This window comes from Thermobia domestica, chromosome 11 (genome assembly GCF_964235325.1).
Source record: "Thermobia domestica chromosome 11, izTheDome1.hap1.1, whole genome shotgun sequence".
Lineage (NCBI taxonomy): Eukaryota > Metazoa > Arthropoda > Insecta > Zygentoma > Lepismatidae > Thermobia > Thermobia domestica.
This window is the reverse complement of record NC_137464.1, coordinates 140,698,177-140,720,314: the sequence shown is the minus strand read 5'-3', so window position 1 is coordinate 140,720,314 and position 22,138 is coordinate 140,698,177. Positions and strand designations below refer to the sequence as shown.

At 34.4% G+C, this 22,138-nt stretch overlaps 1 protein-coding gene across 5 annotated transcripts in view; it reads left to right on the top strand.

The window, feature by feature from the left end:
* Sptz (zinc finger FYVE-type containing 26 spastizin) overlaps positions 1–22,138 on the top strand; it is a gene marked incomplete in the record, with an annotated part of 1,794,825 nt that overhangs the window by 1,510,924 nt on the left and 261,763 nt on the right. For all 5 annotated transcript variants that reach the window (XM_081731160.1, XM_081731159.1, XM_081731161.1 and 2 more), the window contains 1 exon segment: positions 9,621–10,506. In XM_081731160.1, coding sequence (XP_081587286.1) covers positions 9,621–10,506 — 886 coding nt within the window.

Here is a 22,138-nt window from a genome sequence, read left to right as displayed (position 1 = left end):
GAATGTATTGAGGAGTCAGTAAGTAACCTTGAAAGTAATTTAGAAAATAAAGAAAAGACCCTAGTTTTAGTGAACGAAACTATACATAAATTAGAAAGAAATGTTGCTATGCTACATCACTGAGTTGATAGTTTATCACAAAATACAGTTCCGCAAGGCATAGATCTAATTAACATGTGAGCCTGGTTATTGCTTCAATATGTGATAGGTTGTCAGGATTGGAAATAAAAGCGGATGAAACTCAAACGCAGTTAACTTCCTTAGTTGAGAGTGCTAATAAAGACAGAAATGAACGTGACTTTTTATTTCGTGAAAGTAAGTTAGGTAGATATAATATATTTCATGACGATAGAAGTAGTAATAAGTCAAAGCAGAGTGAGAAAGAAAGTAGCAGTTCCAATCAAACGGATCTAGTTCTTCGTCATTTAGTGAGATAACTAAACTGAAAAACCGAATCAAAATAAGAAAATCAGATAGGAGTGATGTGAAAAACGCTAAGCGGCGAATATTACGCCATGGTGACATCGAAATGTTCCCTAAATTTTCAGCTTTGGACGACGATGAGTCACCAACTTCGTTCTTAGAGCAGTTTGACAACTCCGCACATGCTGTAGATTTACGAGAATCTCAACACTTAGATGTTTTAGAATTCATTCTTATACGTAACGCATGTGAATGGTATAAGTCAAGATTAGGTAGGTTCCGCTCATTCTCGGACTTTACAAAAAAATTAGAGCTCAGTTTGCTACCGAACAAATTATTGCGAGTAAATTGTCAGTGTTACAATCTCAAGCGTTTGATCCGAAAACCGACGGTACTATCACCGATTTTGTTTCCAAAACATTTAATAAGATACGTGGCTTGTCGTCCTCCATACTGGAAACATTGATTGTGAACACAATTAAGCAATTGTTACCCATTTCTTACAGACGACAGTTAGCATTGTTTCCAAATTTAGATTTTACTTCATTTTTAATTGCTATACAAAATCCTGAAGCTTTGTATTACGACAGTAGGAACAGCGGAGATAGGAATAACATTCGTGGTAGAACGGTTCGAGGTAATCAGGTAGATGAAGTCAAAGGCAATGCCAGGAACTATAACAAAAGGGGTAAATTTAAAAATGATAACCGTGAGAATAAAGGTGAAGGAAAATTTAAAGGATCAAACCAAAAGGGAAATGGAAACAAGAAAAATTTTCGTTAGAAAAACCCTAAGTACGATCACGTTACAGGTAACAATAGCGATCAGGTTCGAAGCAAAAGTATTGATAATTATGATGGAAATTACGATCAAGCAATGCCGAATCAATGAAAAGGTTAGTTTTGTAAACAGGAACCATAATGAAGTCATGAATAGACAGCAGTTAATGCCCTCTTATTATCAATCTGCACCACAATTTCCATATTTTAATCCAAAAGTCATGTTTTCGCAAAATAAAGAACATAATTTAAACTAAGTATGCTCTCCAACGCGAGTTGGTAATGTAGTTGGTTATCAATGTATTCAAAATGAAAATGCACTCAAACAAAATTCTCAATGGAAACTTGTTGTTATTGGTAAATATTAACAACCTCCAACCGTCGTGCCTAAATTGTATGGGGATTAATCAATGTGTGACGGTTGAAGATCGCTACTACTCACCATCTGTGATGAGTAGGTTCGAAGTGGGAACAGAGAAAAACCACACAAATTTAACTTTCATTTAAATATTTGTATTCTATGAAATATCATGTGTTAATGTTGTTAATGTAGACTGTGCATAATGCGTCAGATCACATATCGTAAGCATCTAAGAAGTTAGTCACGAATAACTCGTACATAGCTGAGATACACATACCTTGCTAATAGATGACTGCCTGGACTGGATGTTGAAGTTCTACCACGATGAATAGTTCGTGCTGTGAATAGTCTATGTTCACCGACTATTGTTCAACCATAATCCAAGTTAATGGTTGTACTGGTTAATGCTAGATCTTTCTAGATCTACTCCTGGACTGGACTCACAGTTGACTGAGTACTGTGATAAGAGTACAAGTGGTTCTCTCTGTCGATCCTCCACTTCTGCTCTATCTCCAAAATAATATGTTCCAAAACCCCCCTTCAAAACGAGGGAACTGCGTTCACGAATAAATTTCTCTACAGAAATTGACAAAATATTTGGTATAAAATACAAACAAAAATAATTAAATATATTTGTCCATCACCCTGTATATATGCATATTAATTTAACCATTTATCATACATAGAAAATCTGTCAAACATCGTTTATTTATTTACATTCATTCTTTTAAAAAAATCTTGACGAGAGTCTTTATAAAAAGTATCGGCTCCTGCCATCTATTAGATTATACACATAACTACATGCAACTATCTGTTACTTCCTGCGCTCTCAAACGCACATACATATACTTTTTATTCTCTCGTTCTCGAAATTTTCCATTGCGTTTAGTAGCAAAGTCCAAAACAGTGTTTGTTACCACTGCACTTATTTCACCAATATCAGTGTCTACCACTGATGTTTTAATGAACATAAAACACTTTATTATACACTCTTCATCTCCTCATGATACAGTAATATATTCAGAAACAACGTTCCATCTCGTTGCATGACTTTTACAACACAATTAAAATTTGAAAATATAACAATCACTTCACTGTTAGTATCTTTCCTATTCGTACAGTTAGCAACTCTGCGTAACTTCCTTGCCATAGATTGATTGCTCAGCAAAGTTTTTGGCAATGACATTGAGAAAGTTCCACGTAGTTTCCTATTAGTCGCGTCGCTTCGATACTTACAGTTGACCATGAAATCGTGTCCGCACTTTTTCGTTAAAAATTTGAAAATTGTTCACAAAATTAAGATATCACACGGACGTACATAAACTTTTTCACTTCTCGAGTTTGTGGATAAATGTTCATCCGTTTTTTCCGTCTCAAAATTAGATAATTTCGTGATTTGTAGTGCATCACTCTGAATTTTGGTGTTGTGGAACTTCTCTTGTGTACCAACTACATCTGAGTTATTTTGTGCTAATTCTCTGTGCTTTGGATAGTGATCTGAATTATTTCCTGTGTTACTAGTGTGTTTTCTAGTGTGATTTTTATTAACTAGTGCATAGATTGGAATAGAATCGTAGTGCTGTATGTGATTAACATCGTCGCATACCTTATTTTTATTTTCAACATTTCCTATCTGTTCTTTCTTCCTACTAAATTTACGTAATTTAATAACTAAATACACTATAACTATAAACGTCGCTAGTACTAACACGGTTAAAGTTGTTAATGCAATAGTAACTATCATAGACTTCTTCTCCATATTGCCTGTAAATATAAATAACTAGTTGTGAAATCCCGTTTTTATTTATGTTAAAAACTAATATTACTAAATCTTTGTCTATGGTTCTTTTTCGTAAAAATATTACGTAATCTTACCATAGGCCTAGTATTAATGTTCTAAATCTGTTCATTATTCCCTATAAAATGCACAATTGATGCATATTCTGAACAATGACTAGTGTTCTAACAGTTATGTAACCTATTCAGATACTAAAATGTTACCCTCGTTACATTTTAATTCGTTTAACGCCGTATTTCTCATTTTTTTTCAAAGTCGTAAAATCCTACATTTTCACGCATATTTATGTATTTAAATACACTTTACTACTGATTTCACTGTTATATGTAGGTACTACTATCTTTATTGATGTTTATTCCGTCATTCTTTAACATTACAAAGTTCTATATACTTTGAATTCATTCATATTGCATCAAAAATCGTCGTGAATGAGAGTAACTTCTCATGAGTAGGCGTGGCTTGTTGCTATGGATCAGCCATCTTGGCTTAGAAGCTCCACCCATAACTACGGATTCCTCTCTCTCTCTCGAGACAAGCGATTCCATCCACCGTAAGTAGTAACTTACAGTGAACCGAAACGCTACAAGTTGTTACTTCTCTACACATGAATATGGAATTAACTAATGAACTGAATATTTTAACTTATTATTATAATAATAATCGATATGCCAATTGATTATTCTATAACAATAATGAATCAATAATTTTTACTCATTTTTTTTAAAAAAACTTGAATTTAAAAAATGAATTTTAACTTAAAATAACTTGTTTACATACAACTTAAGGACAATTATAGACATGATGCATTATGACTGTATTCTATTTTGACTATTTCTCGTCTATTATCTATTATTTTTCTACTTTTCGTTTAAAACTTTTTACTTCTTTTAACGACTTTTTCATACTTTTTACGACTTCTATTCTTCATTCGTAAGCTTACTTATCTAGTAAGCATCTATAATATTTACTATTTGTCTATTTGTCTAGCTTTTACTAATAGACAATTATTTCTACTTTTTGCTGTTTTTCATAGCTTTAAGCTACTGATTCCACTAATATTATGCTGTTATATAACCTAGCTATTATCTATTTACATGCTCGCATCTATTTTTATCTATGATGTTCTATTTACTATGCTTATTGTCTACTGCTTTTCTTTCTCTACCAAAACACTGAGTTTTGCCATATTAGTACCGCGCAACTATTCTTATTCAAAAACTTATTCGTTTCACCAATTCGAATAGACTACTCCTAGTTTTGTCTAGGATCAAATAACCTAGGCTTTTCGCCTCGTAACTACCACATGCTGTTGGTAAGTATTTCTACATGTTACCAATTATTTCATATACTAATAAAATATTCCTTTTCAGGTTTTTATTGCAACTTAGAATCTTTTCTTTTATAAAAAATACCATTCTTCTTCATATCCAAAAATGCAAATCTTTTTTTTCACAACCCAAGGCACATACAACATCGATTTACATGATATGCTTACTTCATTAGTACTTATTGATTATTATTATTATTATTATTATTATTATTATTATTTATTATTATTATTATTATTCTTGATTTTGAACTTTATACTGCCGAATTGATTTATAAAGCCTACAATACAATACTAATAGCAATAACGTCGTTGAAATTAATGCTATGATTATTCCAAATATTACATATATAATATAATCTGTTTTTAGATGTAGTTCTGGGATTGATGTATCGACTTTTAATTTCAATAACTTTTCGGTTAAACTATTTAACTCCTGCGTATGTAATGAAAAATTTACTTGTCTCTCCGTCCAATTTCCAATCAATTTAATATGTTTATTTTGAACGTGTATTATTCTCTTAGTTGGAATTACCAGCTCTCCTATTATTATGTTGTCAAATATATCGTACTTTATGAAACTTGATTTAGATTTAGTTTGATCCAGTTTTGTGGAAGTAACTTCTTGATGTACACCCACTTTTGTCATGTACGCTTCCTTTTCAACAGAAGAATACATCACACCTGCGTGTGTATATCTGAATATCACATTCCCCAAAAATTTCTCAGAATTCTGCTGGCATCCTTCCAAAGAATTATTTAAAATAATATTATTCAGACACTTTGCCTCATTATCCATAGTTATGCTTTCACAGAAATACAGAAAACTTTTAAATTCGCATTTATTTTTATCTAATGAATGATATTTACCTTCCGCCAAGTAAACTACTTCCGGTAATTCGTAAAATATTCTGGTATTATTTATTAAGTAGCCCATAGATATTATGTCATACATGATTGAAATACTAGTATCAAATATTATCGGAGTTTTTAATATTAAATCAATATTGTTTTCTTCGTAATGATATTTTATTAAATATACGGTAGACATTTGGTAAAACATCCCAATGTCTGACCTATAAATAGTATTCTTCAACACATCATGAAGACTTATTAACCTTTTAACATCAGCATTAGATAATATATGATATGTTAGTTGATTATTTAATATACTATTTACTATTTTATTTACCCTCTCCTGCACAAGATGAGCAAACAAATTTGCCATTATCTTGCGTTGGGATTGATGTAAATAACAATATAGCTCTTGAATTTTATTTTTAAAATCTTGCAATACATGTTGCACTTTTACTACAATTCAATGGACTACAGAAATTTCATTATTAAATGACGCTTTTAGATTTTTAATTTCACTTGTTAATAAATTTTCGTGTTTATTTAATTTATCAATAGAATGAGACAACTGTTGATTATGTATTAGGTTATATGTCGATAGACCAATAGACGATAATCCAGTAACCACGAAAATATGAACTTTTTATTTCTATGATTATTATTACACCTAGTTTTTCCATTTTCATAAACAAAATGACAAGGTGGTAAATTTATTATGTTTTGTCTGAATTCTTTTTCTTTTACAGCATAATCGTTAAGAATTTCGTATGCATCAGTACACTTATCATGTACTGGCACCGATTCTTGGAAGTTCAAATGCATCTTTACAGTAGTAAACACCATATTTGTAGCATGTACGGCATATGCATTCTGCGTCAAAGCTAATCCAATTTCCGTTAACGTTATCTGTTGTTGTTCCTCCTCTGCTATGCCCATACTGATCAATAGTATTTGAAAAATGAAAATCTTGAACATGATGTTAACTGCAAATAATTGAAACTTAGAATTACTACCTGAATTTATTTTATTTATTTTAATAATTTTCTAACTCTTTTATTTAGTTAATACTTATGTTTTTATTTATTTAATTTACGTTATATGCGTACCTTGGATTATTCAACAATTCAAACAAATTTACGACATATCTCTAATTTTAAAAAAAATCTCTATTTTCCTAATCACTCTAAATTCTGTAAACAAAACATGTTTACCAGTTCAGGGATTTTTTCAGATGGAAACTAAAATTTCCTTTGATTTCGGTAACGGACTTTTGTTGATAAACAGCGGTCCAACTCGCTGTCCAATGATAAAAACATTTTGTCTACAGATCCCTAACAAACAAAACAAACTTATATACTTAATCTTATTCGTGTTTCTCGTCGCAAAAAAAACTTTTAACTTTTTGTGATGTAGTCTTTGAGTCATTAAACCTCTTGGTTTTCTCACGCGTTGGTTTTTTTCTTTTTAGACATCACTGTCTAAATCCGAATTATCATCTTGCTTATCAGAATCTTCATCATTCGCGCTAATAAATGGTTTTAAACGCCGAATATCAATCGTGTCAACCTTTTGTTGCCCTTTCTTCGTCTCATACTTTACTTTATATGAATTGCTATTCATTTTTTCCACTATAACTCCACGAGTATTGAATCTTTTCCCAAAACAAGCTGGAATGCCTGCTCTCGGCATCTCACAAATCCATACCTTTTGACCAATGTCAAAGTTAGGTTGAGAAAACTTCTTCTCGATCTGCTTCTTGTGAGACTTAAACCGTTTTTGCAAATTTTGGTACGCTACCTTTCTTGCTTCTTTGACAGTTCTTATTCGCTCATCATTCTCCACATACTCACAAGGAATGTCCAGATCTTGTTCCAAGAACGTTCTGGGTTCACGTGCTGTGAATAGTCTATGTTCACCGACTATTGTTCAACCATAATCCAAGTTAATGGTTGTACTGGATAATGCTAGATCTTCCAAGATCTACTCCTGGAGTGGACTCACAGTTGACTGAGTACTGTGATAAGAGTACAAGTGGTTCTCTCTGTCGATCCTCCACTTCTGCTCTATCTCCAAAATAATATGTTCCAAAACCGTATATATCCACAATATTTAGTAAATGTGGTCAATTGAGATGTTGATTCATCGGAGAGTAGCGATGATGACCGAATTTTAGAAAATCAATCTAGATCAGCTGAGATAATTGTACAGGTTTTAAACCAATATATTGTTGCCTTATGCGACTCTGCAGCTTCTGTTAAATTATTAACTTTGGAGACATTGAAACGAATAGCGTCTGTAATTTCCCACCCTCACTTGTGACCTACCCCACATGTTTTTTGGTAGATTTTTCAGGGAAGAAAAGAAACAGGTGCAAGATGAAACAGTATTGTGTATTGAAATAGGGAATTTGCTTTTGACGTACGTGTTAGTTGTTTCTGATTTAAATACAGAATGGTTGTTGGGGAGAAATTTCCTTACTCACTCTAAGGCTAACATAGATTTTGGTAGTAATTCTGTCATTGTTGAAAAGAAAGGAGAAATTGTAACTCTACCTATAGTAAGTAATGCAGAGAATAGCATTAAGCTTACTAAAATATTGACCAAAAATGAAAAGCAGCAAAAGGTAAATTTTGTTTCTGAAGCTGATAAAAGTAATGTAAATGTCATTAGTGATACTGATGATGAATCGGAATATTTATTTGAGATTGGAAAGCTAAATTTAGAATCTCCCATACTAAATAATTTGATTCGTGAAAAACGTAATTTAGAAAGAATGGATAAATCATGTCATTGAAACTGACCACGTTTACACTAAAGTTCGAAATTCTTGTAGTAATGAGGAGCAAATAAAAAGGTTACTTACATTCAGAAATTGCCAGTCAGGATAAATTTTGCCTGAATATTATTTAGAGGAAATTTCGGAAATTGATAACGAAATCCAACAATCGCGTTCTAATAAGTTAAATAGAGTTGCAGTTTGTAGTGCTAATGTTAATCAGTCAGACAGTGAATTTGTTTCTGTTTCAGAAATTCGGGAAAATGTTAATGAAAGTAAATTATCTGAAGTAGAGAAAGAAAGGTTGTTCAAATTGTTATTAAAACATAAGAAAATTTTAAAGAATATTCCTGGTCGTTGCAATAAGTTTGAGTACACAATTGAGGTAGATACGAATGAACCTTTGGTGAAGAGGCAATATATATTACCCTACAAATTTAAAGAACATATTGATTCTCAAATAGATGAATGGTTAAAATACGGAGTTATAGAAACATGTGTTTCGATACATTCTTATCCAATTTTTGTGCTCCAAAGAAAAACACTAGTAAAATGAGAGTGGTAGTGGATCTGACAATTTTTAATTCGCATGTAAAAATAAAAGAACTAAAAGTAAATCAAATCGATGACTTGTTGAAATTTCAGGGTGCAAAATATGTAACGAATATTGATTTAGTAGGAAGTTATACGCAAGTTCCAATTTCTAATAATTGTCGAGATTATAGAGCTTTTTCTTGAAATGGAAGAATGTAGAGATTTACTTCTATTCCTTTTGATTATTCTAATGGAGGTGTAGGATTAATGGCATGTCTTTTAATTGTGTTAGGCCATGCTTTATTTGATAAATTAGTAACCTATATAGATCATATTTCAGTACTAAGTTTCTGTTTTGATGAGCAGTTAGAGATCTTAAATTTGTTTGATAATTTTTCTTGTTGGATAATGCAGTTTTCACCAAAAGGACGAATTTTAAATATCATACTTCATTATATTATAAGCAATGAACACCGGGCATTAGTTTCACTATATCAAACTCTGCTTCAAATAACATCATTGTCTTAATTTTTCACGTTCATACATAATGTTCACAACCTAGATATTAAAGTACTACTGAACAACAAGAAAACTACATGTAATTTCTTACGTGTGTGATTCGTTTGATCGTAAGAATTGAAAGTAAAGTTATTTATTTAAACTTTATATTTTTGTCTTGTAAGACAGAAGCTCTGCCACCTTAGCTACTATTTCGTTATATAAATTTTATATAAAGTTATCTTGACAATTTTATATCTCTCTTTCAGATCCCTCCTGTTAGCTGCAAAGATGAAATATGCAGAGCAAGGAATAGGAGATGGTATAAGCGATTGTGACGTGTTTCTTCGTCAAGTAGACTTAATTAACTTGTTAGTGAAAAATGGGTACACAGCTTTTATTCCTTCAGAGCTTCTGCAAAATCATACCATTCGATGTCTGCGAGACCGTTTGATGGAAGAAGAATTATGGGATTTAGCTTTAGAAGTTTCAACAAAAGGAGGATTAGACCAAACTGGTGTGTGGGCAGCATGGGGTAAAACTTGTCTTCATGCTGGAAGATGGTCGGAAGCACGACAAAAGTTTTCCTATTGCTTGAAGGCTGTTACTCCTGGTGACGTTAGGCCAATGCGTAACCCCCTGGTACTGAATGATGTTATTCATATATTAGAGAGCAGCCTTTTCATTGTTGACAGAAAATTATTTCATAGAATTCAGAAGATTCAGCTAGATACCTGCCAATCTTCATTTAGATTGAAAGTGCAAGATGATAGCGATAAGACTGGAAAACCTATGCACAGAATATTCTCTCCAGCGTTCACAGTTATGCATTCCTTAGCCGCGTTGTCGAAAATTACACTCGGCAAAGTGAATTATTATCATAATTTGAATAAAAGCTTCGGAACATTCGCTCTTAACTATAAATTTTATGAAGAATGCGAATACTACTTAATGACGTATGGAAGTCACACAGCTTTGTTGAACTTTTATATGCGTCATAATCATCTGCATAAAGCGCTTCAACATATCAGGGACTATAATGTGAACTCTGATGTATTTTTCGAAACAGTTTTTTCTTACTGTATTCAGCATGGAAGTATAGAAATGTTCCTGCAAGAACTTGAAGTTACGGACCCAACGTTAAAGGTGTGGAAGGTAAGATAAATTTATTATTTTTTAAATAAAATATTACCTAATCAAATGAATGGCATATTATTAATTGAATATACAGTATTAATAAATGTCTTTAACAACGACATATGTGATTAACTAACTTAAGTGTACATGAAAATTTAACACATCTTTTCCACTTCACATAAAGCTAGAATTCTCAATGTCCTCTTTTACCTGACCATGTTCGCTTTTATACGAGTAAATCAAGTGTCTCAGTCAATTTTCTCTTACAACGAAATTTTCTTGTTTTGTTTTTTATCAATCCGACAAAAATGGAAAATTGAAATAAATAATTTCATTATCAGTTTTGCAAATATTGTACTTGTGGACCACAATGTGTGTCCAAGGAAATGTGATAGTCGAACGAAAACTCAGAAGGCGGACATTTGCTAATTCCACGAAGGAAATTGTCGGCTATAGTTGATCCAGTAATAACATTAGTGAATACGTATAACGAAAAGTAGAGTTTGTTGTTTAAACTATTTTTAAAGTTGTCAGTAAAGAAAGCCATTTAATAGATAAAATAAATATAGAACAAACTGCTAATAATGGTAAAAGAATAGCAAGAAGAGAGAATTAGTCGGGAATCCTAACATAAAGACAAATTTGGTGAGGTGAAGAGGGTATAATAATAATCCAAGGTGAATTAACGTAACAGAATTTAATGCAGAGATTTTGTTTCAGTAATATTTTTATTTTAACTAATTCACCCTCAGCTTGCTTAAGGCATAGACTTAGTTGCTTCATCAATTTACCTTTAAATATTTTCTCTAATACTAATGAAATCACAAATTCATTTATCATCTGAGAATCGTCCACTCTCCTATCTCTGTTTAAGACGTCTTCGTGGTAGGCGCAACTATCTAAATATTATTGTTTTGATTAAAACTGCCAATTGTTTCTACTGTTAATATTGACATATTGGATAAGGGAGTTGTTATTACCATAATTTTCGTACACAGAAAGGGATTTTTCTTACTACTATACTATTTAATGATCAGTGCGTAACAATCCTTCTAAACATCCTGTATGCATGTATCTAGTAAGACAAGTAAAATTTTCCATTTTTACGTCGGAAATGACGTGTTTCTTCGAAAAACCACAAAACCCCGTCGATTTTTAAGGAAAAGTATTACGATCTATAAATCCTTCTATCAACATCCCAAGTAGCCCATCACGTCCTGGGACATGTCCAAACCTGTTATTTGTATGTTTTCGTAATACTTTTCGCAAGCTTTTTTTCTCTCTAACTCTTTTCAGAATATTCTGGCTTGTTTCTTTGCCTACCCAAGGAATTATTAAAATAAGTACGTAACACCATATGTTAAAGGCTGTTAGGTTTTCTCTATCTCTTTTGACTATCATCCTGATCTCACAACCTAAGAAGAATAGAGTTCATAACTGGTTACGAATACTCATATAAGTATATCAGCAATTAGATATGTTCCATTTGCTGTTGAAGGCGGCTTCAGCTTACTTTATACCATTCTGGGATTCTCCATGAGGTTTTAACGTACAACCAAGATACATAGAAGTTGACGCACTCGCTAGCTTCCGTCCACAAATAAAACATCTTGTGCCCGTTTTGTTCTTACCTGCTAACATTGGCTTCGTTTTAAGCCGATTGATCATCGTATACGTACTTTCTTTCCATGCGCATTACAATGCTGAAAAGGCTGGGCATATAGTAAATTTATAAAGACAGGCGGGTAATACAGCGGTTGTGTAAAGATGATGTACGATTATGTAACTTTTCCGTTTATTAAAATAACAAGGATCTTCTCTTGGTTAGCGTGAAATTTTATTGAAGTTTTATAAAATGTTACTAACAGTTGTTCAAGTAGAATTTAGTTAAGTCCAATTGTTGTCCAGATTCAATTAATGAAAGTACAATTAATGCTTAGAAGAATCCTTCCCGGGATGTGCCCAACCTTGTATTGCACCTAATATATAAATTTATTGTAATAACAAAGATCAAATTATCATGTGAGTTTCGGACAACACGTGGATACACGTAGAGGCTTATCATAAAGAGTTTGAAATTGGACTTAGTGATCCAGCCTCTCACTGCGCGATGTACACACGTGTACATTATCATATTATCTTAAGAAAGAGAATATTACTAAACATCAATATTATGAAAATACATGAATATGCAATCACAAATGTGTGACCCTTCAGTTACCTTATATCCTGCTGTTTCCTGGTTGGCACATTATCAACATGTTAGAGAATAAGATTCGTCTTATACAATATTAACATTGATTCCAGAAATATTATTAGTGTTAAATACAGTAACTTCTAATGAACCCCGAATCTTTATATACAATATATACGATGACATTTCAAGTAAATTCTGAAAACACTCAAGATGCATAACAGGTGATAAAAATAAGAATAAGAAAAAATAACAATGAATAAATGTTCATACTTTTTTGAATTTTCATATCAAATTGCCAATTTGTGTAGTGAAAAGTCACAGTCTGATATGAAATATTAAAATGGGGAGTTTTTACTTTTACTTACGTAAATTAGGTCTTTTCTTAGATGGAACAGCTACAATTTACAAATACGCGTGAAAACATCACTTAAAAATTATTTCCGCAATTGGATAATATGCTGTGAGGAATTCCAAATTTTAACACTGTATTTTTGATAAATGCTTTGCTGACTTTATCAGCATCTTGAGAAGGTATGGGAATTGCAATTACAAATTTTGAAAGGTTATCTTGTACAGCCAATAAATATTTGTTCCTATGTTCGAAACTTATACATGAACTAACAAGTAAGTGTTAGGATAGGGGAAGAACTGACGGAAGAAAGTACAATTGGAAGGGGAGCTCGACAAGGATGCTGCCTATCGCCAACACTATTTAATGTCTATCTAGAAGAGATAGTGAAAAAGAGTTTACGTGATGATGATGGTATTTCGGTAGGAGGTAGAATGATTAGATGCATAAAATTTGTAAATGATATGGCGCTTCTTGCAGAATCTGAAAGGAAAATCAATAAAATGTTAGAAAAAATAGGAAAGGGCTTTGAAGAATATGGGATGAAAATAAATATTAGAAAGACAAAAGCCATGGTGATTGGAACGAAGAGGTCTGTGTCAAATATAAAATAATGGGGGGAAATAGAACAAGTGAATGGAGCATGGAAGCTTCTCAGCTGCGGCAAGTCACCTGCCAATAAAGGCAGAATACCTATGATGATGATGATGATGATGCTATGTTCGAAGTTTTCAGGAAGAGGCTCTACTATATCTAAACAGACCTTTTCGAATATTGTATAAAAAGTGTGAGTAGTTGCCATCTTCATTTTTACTGTTTGCTGTGTTTTTCTGTTCTTTTTACAAATTTTGCACTCTTTTATGTAATCTTCAACATTTTTTAGTTTTGGCCATTCTTTAATGTCAATATTATTTAAGGAAAGATATTTGGCTATTTCCACGCGTGACGCACTCTACAAGGGAACATGCTCGTATATTTTAAACCTTAACTATGGTAATGAATGTAACGATTTTTAAATACAAACCACTAAATATGATTATTGAAAGGGCATATTATAATTTCCACATATTGGTATTTTTGTATTTAATTATTAAAATACCACGTTATATTTATACACTAAAACGTGACTCACACTACAGAAAGGGAAGTAAAATTTTACTCATATTTTGAATTTAGGAAATCTTCCTCCGTATGACTTTACAAAATGTATTTTGTACATAAACATTTTCCAGAAGGAATGCAGTTTTCTCACAACCACCGTTTCATTCGCACTTCAGTGTAGTAAACAAATGACAATAGAATTTCTCTGTGACGCACACTACAGTTCACTTGTGACGCACATTACACTTCCTTCAATGACAACACTTAAATTTTCCTATTGTTTGGAATCTTATTGATTTGTTTGAATTTGTTATTCATCGTACCTCGTACAACTGTTTAATGTATTTCCAAAACACGCTACTGAGGTAGCTCTGTTGGTACAGCGTTGGTTCACAGTCGGGAGGTTGTGGGTTCGATACCGCTACCGACCATTCTGACGGTTTTTTTGCTTTTTCCTCAGTCCTACCAGGCAAATGCCGGGATGGTACCTAGCAAATCCACTCTGGCCGACACTTTCCCAAATGTTTTCCTTAGTGTAAAATGGCCTCTGAGCCGTATTTGTTGTTCGTTAAATAAATAAACGCATTTTGGTGTTTCAATAAGCATATTGTTTCTTTTATTTTTTCAAATGCCTATCGATACCTGCAGTAGTTTCGTTTCAATAATGTTTGTTAGAAACCAAAACGCACTTTAAAAAAGATAGGAAACTGAGCTATATGTCTAAAGGTATTCGAGAAAGAGCAATCTCAAATATACTTATTGAGTGACCAAAAAAGGATTTAGCATGTTTCGGAAATGTGTAGTTTTCACTAAAATTTATTTGCATCATTATCACTGTGTTTTCCGGTACATTTTCTTTCACGGAACCCTTGCTTGGCCTAGTGGCTAGCACGCTTGATTTCGGATAGCCTGGTTCCGGGTTCGATTCCCGGTGAGGGTACAGTTGAAGGACCAAAGTAGTTAGAATTCCACTATAATCAGTAGGTGCACGTCGTCTTTAGCCTAGCAGGCATAACCGTGGGACAAACTAAATCAACCCAATTTTTTTCAGGATTTTAAAATAATTTGCCTGGTGACGCAGTATAAATCCATCCTCTAAAAAACGGGTAGTTTATTCTATAGATTTTTCATCACTTCCTTTAATGTTCCTGACATTTTCTCTTTCGGCACTTTGCCAGTCTCATCAGTAGTCTATTGTTGATAGGGGATTTCCATATTTGTGTCCATTGGTTGAGTAGAGTTGAGAAGCGAAACGAACTTTGGTAATTCACCACATTCTTGTCAAGTATGAAACATACAGGTCTCAGATTCATCGTCGCACACTACGAGACAAAATCAGATTATTTGTGCTGTTTGACAGAAATGAACATGGATTTAACAGTCATCTAACATTCTCGTGATTGATGCACAGAAAGATTTGGTGGTGTTCGCGTTCAGCAGACGTGTTTCGGCCGAAGTTCACAGAATTTATATCTTCCAATCTCTATATCAGGATACTGTTTCTTGAACTGTTTCACCGAGTGTTAGGAACGAGTACCGTTTTTGAAAATTTTGTTTGCCGAATGAATCTCTGACGATTAAACAATCTGTAAGTCCTAGTGCCTGGTAAGATATTGCATCGCTTAAATAAAACTGAATAACTGCTTCTTCAGTTGCCATTTTTGATGAACTTTGATCTAGTGTCTTGGCTGGCTTTTTATTGTCGGGTGCAAACTGTTCAAATAATTGTTTAACAACAACCTTACGCTTATTGGAACTATGAGGTACGCTTCTTTTAACTTTAACCATAGCTTTCCCATATGAACACCGAGATGAAAACACTTTGTTAGGTGAAGATGCACTGGTACTTGTTTATTTAACATAGCATCAATAGCTGTGCTTAATTTCTTCTTCTGATGATATCCTCTCATTTCTTCCCTCTTCTTCTTTCGCATATGCTCCTTCTCTTCAATAGTAATATTCTTCTTTTTCCTTTCACGTCTAATTCTCTGTTTTTGAGTCTCTTTTCTTCGAAATTCGGCATTATTTCCGGACGTACGGAGCCTTTCCGTGTTCTGCTTTACGTTGTACAGCAGTTTTCGACATGCTTGAACGTGAAACACATTACCCGTGACGCACACTACATACACTTCAGTAATTGTAAGTCTGTGCTTATTTGAGTTTCCAAATCAATATCACGGCAAATAGTTGCTCTATCTATCAAGAAGGAAAATTGAAAGTATTAAACCGTTACATGCAATAACTAACTTTCAGCAGGGAAAAATGAGTTTTTTTCGTGACACACACTACAGCACAAGACCAGTTTTCTAATATGAAATACCACTTAAACAGCTGAAAGTAGACAACATTCGCATATGTAGTGGTACACAATACGGTACTCTGCCCTCAAAATTGTAAACATCTTTTTCTTCTCTTCTCAATAAAATGAATGATCGATAATTAAATGTCAGTCGATATGCCTTTCAGCTTGTCTCACAGAGCGGCCATATTGGATCAGCACTGTTGTCAGTTCAGCACTTTACAAACTGCAGCAAATTATATAGCATTCATAATTTTAGACTCCAATCGAAGATATGGGTGACAAAAACAAGCGAAACACATAAGTTTAGAAAATGCACTTTTGGTGTACATTCCCGTGAAATTACCCATTTTCTATTTTTTTCATAACACTTATTCTTTTCTATGTGTTCACGTATGATCTGAGTATGGAACTCTTCTAAAACTTTGTTTTTGTTTTCTTTCTGTTGCGAATCACATTAAATGTCCTGTCTTCTTTCCTAAAAACGTCTAAGAAATATACTTGTCACAAGGCATCAGTATTTGTATTTAAATATTTTTCCCTATATATAATTTCATACTGATATTCTTCTAAATGTATCCTCCATTCAAAAGTCTAGACGTTGGATTTTGAACTCTAAAAATCCACGTAAGCGGCTTGCATTCTGTAAGGAAAGTTACTTTTGTTCCGCAAATGTATGGTATTAAAACTTTGCTAGCGCATACTAGTGCCGCCGGTTCTCTTTCTATTGCTGAATACGCTCCCTTCGCTTTATTGAAAACTACTATCATACGCGATTGGAAGATCTTTGCTTATATCACCCTGTGACAAAATTGCGCCGCACGCAAATGTTGAGACATTTGATGTTATTATGAAATGCTTTTTAAAATCAGGATACTGTAAAATTGGAAGATTTGTCAATTTCTCCTTAAGAGAAGCAAACGCAATTTGTTGTTTTCCTCTTCTGTTCTAACACTTACCTGTTTGTTCATATATAAATATCTTATGAGTCTTCAATCCTTCCATTCCAATCCAACCTTCTTTAAAACTTCCAACAACATTTCTCAATTTACGTGGTCAAATGCGTTTTTTAGATCAATAAATACAACATGCTCCTCTTCCCTCTTTTTATAAATCTTTTACCGATCGCTCTAAATAATCCAATTTCATCTCTTATGCCCTTACCTCTCTTGAGCCATAACTGTTCTCTTCAACTTTTCTTTATTTGTTCCCCCATATAGTCTTCTCTTCGGAATTCGAAGCAAAATTTTTGCTGCGTGAGATATGGAAGCAATAGTTTATTAACTTAACGTCTTTTTCGGTTCGATTTCTTAACGATCGGTGTCATGACCGTCTTCAGGAAGTCTTTCGGTCACTCTCCTGTATCGTATATGTCATTACACAGTCGGAAGAATTCTTTCTTGCCCTTGTCCCTGTATTCTTAATGAATTTGATTGGTATATTATCTATCCCGGTTTCCTTTCCATTCCTCATTTCTGATATAGTTTTTTCCAAATCCTTTATCATCCTCACCTACTTCATTCTCTACTTCAACATCTAGGCCACATGATCTATCCGTACTCTCATACAAGTCCTCAACATATTCTTTCCATCTTGCTAATAATTTATTTCTCTCTCTGACTACCATTCCATTCTTATTTTTTACTGCCATCTTAATACCTTTTGTTTCCTCCGCATTTCCATAGATTTCACCTGCTTGTACATTTCCTCAGATTCCCCAGCTCTTTCTAATTCTTCTATGTCCTCGCATTTTCTTCTATGAAACTATTCTCTTGCTCTGTCTGTTTCCCTTCGCAACTCATTGTTTAGCTTCCTGTACAGTTTTCTGCCCTCTTCCGTATAGACCAGTTTCCACATCCTCCTTTCTCACTTTCTCCAACATCTGTTCTCTAACCAAATGTTTTCTTAGCCGTTTTGTGTTCGCGGTAACCTACTACTTTTTCTGCAGCCTTCTGTATACAGAGTTTAGTATGTTTCCACCGCCTGTTCCTACCTGCACCTATCCTTTCTTCGTTTGAATATTTTTCTTCGAATTTCTCGACAAAAGGTTTGTTAGTTCCTCGTTTTTCAACGTTTCAGTGTTCAACAACTTGTTACCTACTTTTTTTTCTCCCTAAATTTTTCAGCTAAATATATACTTCGGCCAGCACACGGTTATGATAAGTGAAATTGTCAGCCCAAGGAAGGGTCTTCTTGTTCTTCAAGCTTTTCCGATACCTCTCCTGGATCATAGCATAGTCTATACGATATCCTCTACCGTCTATTAGGGATTTCCATGTATACCTTCCTCTCTTGTGCTAATTGAACCTGTTGTTTCCAATTACTAGTGAATTCTGTCTACAGAAGTTCATCATTCTCTCTCCCATTTCATTTCTTTCGCTTAAATCATATTTTCCTACGACACTATCTTCCTGTTTTTCTCCTACAACTGCTTTGAAATCTCCCATTACAATTCCACATGCACCCCTCGTCTCCCTGTCTAAAATTTCTTCTGTTTTCTCATAATTTCCCTCTACTTCTTCAATTGTATGCGAAGTCGTCGATGCATATGTCTGTATCACTACTAGATCCTTCGTTTTTCCTTTAAGTCTTAATATCAAAACTCTATCATACACGTTCTACTTTCTTTTAATCCTTGTCTTTTAATCGCTTATCAAAAATTATTCCTACACCAATTACGACCGCCCTTTTCGTAACCCGAATTAAACATTCTATAACCTTCGCTGTTCAACACCCCATTAAATTCCTATCTACCTTCACAAACTCCTACCAAATCTAGATTATTTTGTTTCAATTTCCTCTTTAAGAGTTTCTAATTTCCCTCCTTGTGGCATGGTGCTTTTATGTTTCATGACCTTATCCTAAACCTTCTGCTCTTGCATGTTTTTTTTCTTTCCCTATGTATCTTGTCCACGTTGTTACTTTCTCGTCCAATAGTCCTTCCCAAGTCGTCACCTCCCGAAGATCAGAATGGGATATATATATATATATATATATATATATATATATAGTGGCGGATCCAAGGAGCTCTATAGGGGCTATAACCCCCTTGATGCTCAGGTATAGACTGGATAAAATGGGCGGGGCTCAGTGGTAGAGCGTTCACATCTGGTTCTTGGGGTCCCAGGTTCGATCCCAGCCCCCGCCAAGTGAACTTTGTGGTGGACAAACACCGTGTGCGTCGGTTTTCTCGGGGTTCTCCCGTTTTCTCCCACTTTCTTCATTCCACCATTTCATTCATCACTCATCATCACCGTCTCCTTTAGCCTAACCGGCATAAGCGTGGGACGTAAAACTCAAAGATTTCATTACATTTTGATTTTGGATAAAATGGGCTGCAATCCTGCTTCACACTGGATAAAAGGGCAAAATATGATCTAGCCCCTCCCTTGATCATATCCTGGATCCGCCCATATATATATATATATATATATATATATACAGGGTGTTTCAGATAAAACGTCCAGTGCTTATAAATCCGAAACGGCTGAGAATAAAAAGATGAAACAAAAACTGAGATAGGAAAATGTCATAGGCCGCATCACATGGTGTTGTTGTGGTGACCCCCAGGGCCCTCCTTCAAGGAGGCCCAGGGTCCAACTTCAAATTTTCAAATAGGAACATGTATTGAATCATACCTCATTCAATAGTACTTGAAAAACAAAACAACTTTTGTAGGAAACAATTTTCGATTTGGGCCACCGTTTTTAAATGGCCGCAAAAAATGGGTCCTATATCAGATAAAACGTCCAGTGCTTATAAATCCGAAATGGCTGAGAATAAAAAGATGAAACAAAAACTGAGATAGGAAAATGTCATAAGGCGCATCACATGGTGTTGTTGTGGTGACCCACAGGGCCCTCCTTCAAGGGGGGCCAGGGGCCAACTTCAAATTTTCAAATGGGAACACGTATTGAGTCATACCTCATTCAATAGTACTTGAAAAACGAAACAACTTTTGTAGGAAACAATTTTCGATTTGGGGCACCGTTTTGAAAATGGCCGCAAAAAGTCCAGTATCAGTTTGAAGTTGACACCTGGGCCCCCTTCACGGAGTTTCCTGAGAGTCACCACAACAACACCACTTGATATGCTTTATCATCGTTTCTATCTCAGTTTTTGTTTCATCTCTCTACTCTCAGCCGTTTCTGATTTAGGCCTATAAGCACTGGACGTTTTATCTGATACAGGACACTTTTGCGGCCATTTTGAAAACGGCGGCCCAGATCGAAAATTGTTTCCTACAAAAGTTGTTTCGTTTTTCAAGTACTATTGAATGAGGTATGATTCATTACGTGTTCCCATTTGAAAATTTGTGGTTGGCCCCTGGGCCCCCTTCAAGGAGGGCCCTGGGGGTCTCCACAACAACACCATGTGATGTGCCTTATGAAATTTTCTTATCTCAGTTTTTGTTTCACCTTTTTATTCTCAGCCATTTCGGATTTATAAGCACTGGACGTTTTATCTGATATAGGACCCACTTTTTGCGGCCATTTAAAAACGGTGGCCCAAATCGAAAATTGTTTCCTACAAAAGTTGTTTCGTTTTTCAAGTACTATTGAGTGAGGTATGATTCAATACATGTTCCTATTTGAAAATTTGAAGTTGGCCCCTGGGCCCCCTTGAAGGAGGGCCCTGTGGGTCACCACAACAACACCATGTGATGCGGCCTATGACATTTTCCTATCTCAGCTTTTGTTTCATCTTTTTATTCTCAGCCATTTCGGATTTATAAGCACTGGACGTTTTATCTGAAACACCCTGTATATATATATATAGAGAGAGAGAGAGAGAGAGAGAGAGAGAGAGAGAGAGAGAGTTCATATTGAATTAAAAATATTGAGAACGATTATTTTTATTCGAGTCAGGAGTCTAACATATGAGTATAGTTGTCCGTACTGTAGAACTTCTTTAAATTCCAACTGTATCACAACGCTCAGCAGGAAATAGTCGAAAGGGTGAAATCCTTAATCTGTTTAGATGGCGTAAACAATCAGCAGTATACACAACTAGCAATGTCTAACTAAGTAAGTAACTAACTCGTGACCCGGAGACTCACTGCAGCGTTCACAAAAGCTCTCCACTGACTTCTATCCTTAGCTAACTGCATCCAATTTCTACTTTGGATTCTAATCTCTGCGAGATCCATCTTAATATTATCCTCCCATCTGCGCCTAGGTCTTCCTAGGTCGTTTTCCGATTATTCTTCCAATCACGACTTTGAAAGCGTTTCTACTTTCTTCCATTCTAGCTACATGGCCCGCCCACCTAAGCTTCCTAGACTTGACGACTCTAACAATGTTGGGTAAACCATATAAATTATGTAGTTCCTTGTTATGAGGTTTCCGCCATTCCCCATTCCCGTTCCTCTTACGTCCGAATATTCGTTTCAGGATCTTGTTCTCAAATACTTTCAATCTATGTTCTTCCTTCAGAGTAAGTGACCATGTTTCGCAGTCTTACAGAACAACAGTCATGATTATCGTTTTGTATACTTTAAGCTTCAAATTCCTCGACAGAATTCGCGACGACAAGAGATTTTGAACCGAATAGTAACACGAATTCCCTGTTTTTAGTCGACATGTCAATGCCACGTGACAACTAGCAATGTCACGTGTACAAATTGTGAAGGAATTTTATCTTTCATGGTGTGAGATTTTCTGAAATATTCAAACCGGAAGTAGTAAGACCAATTCGAGTTTTA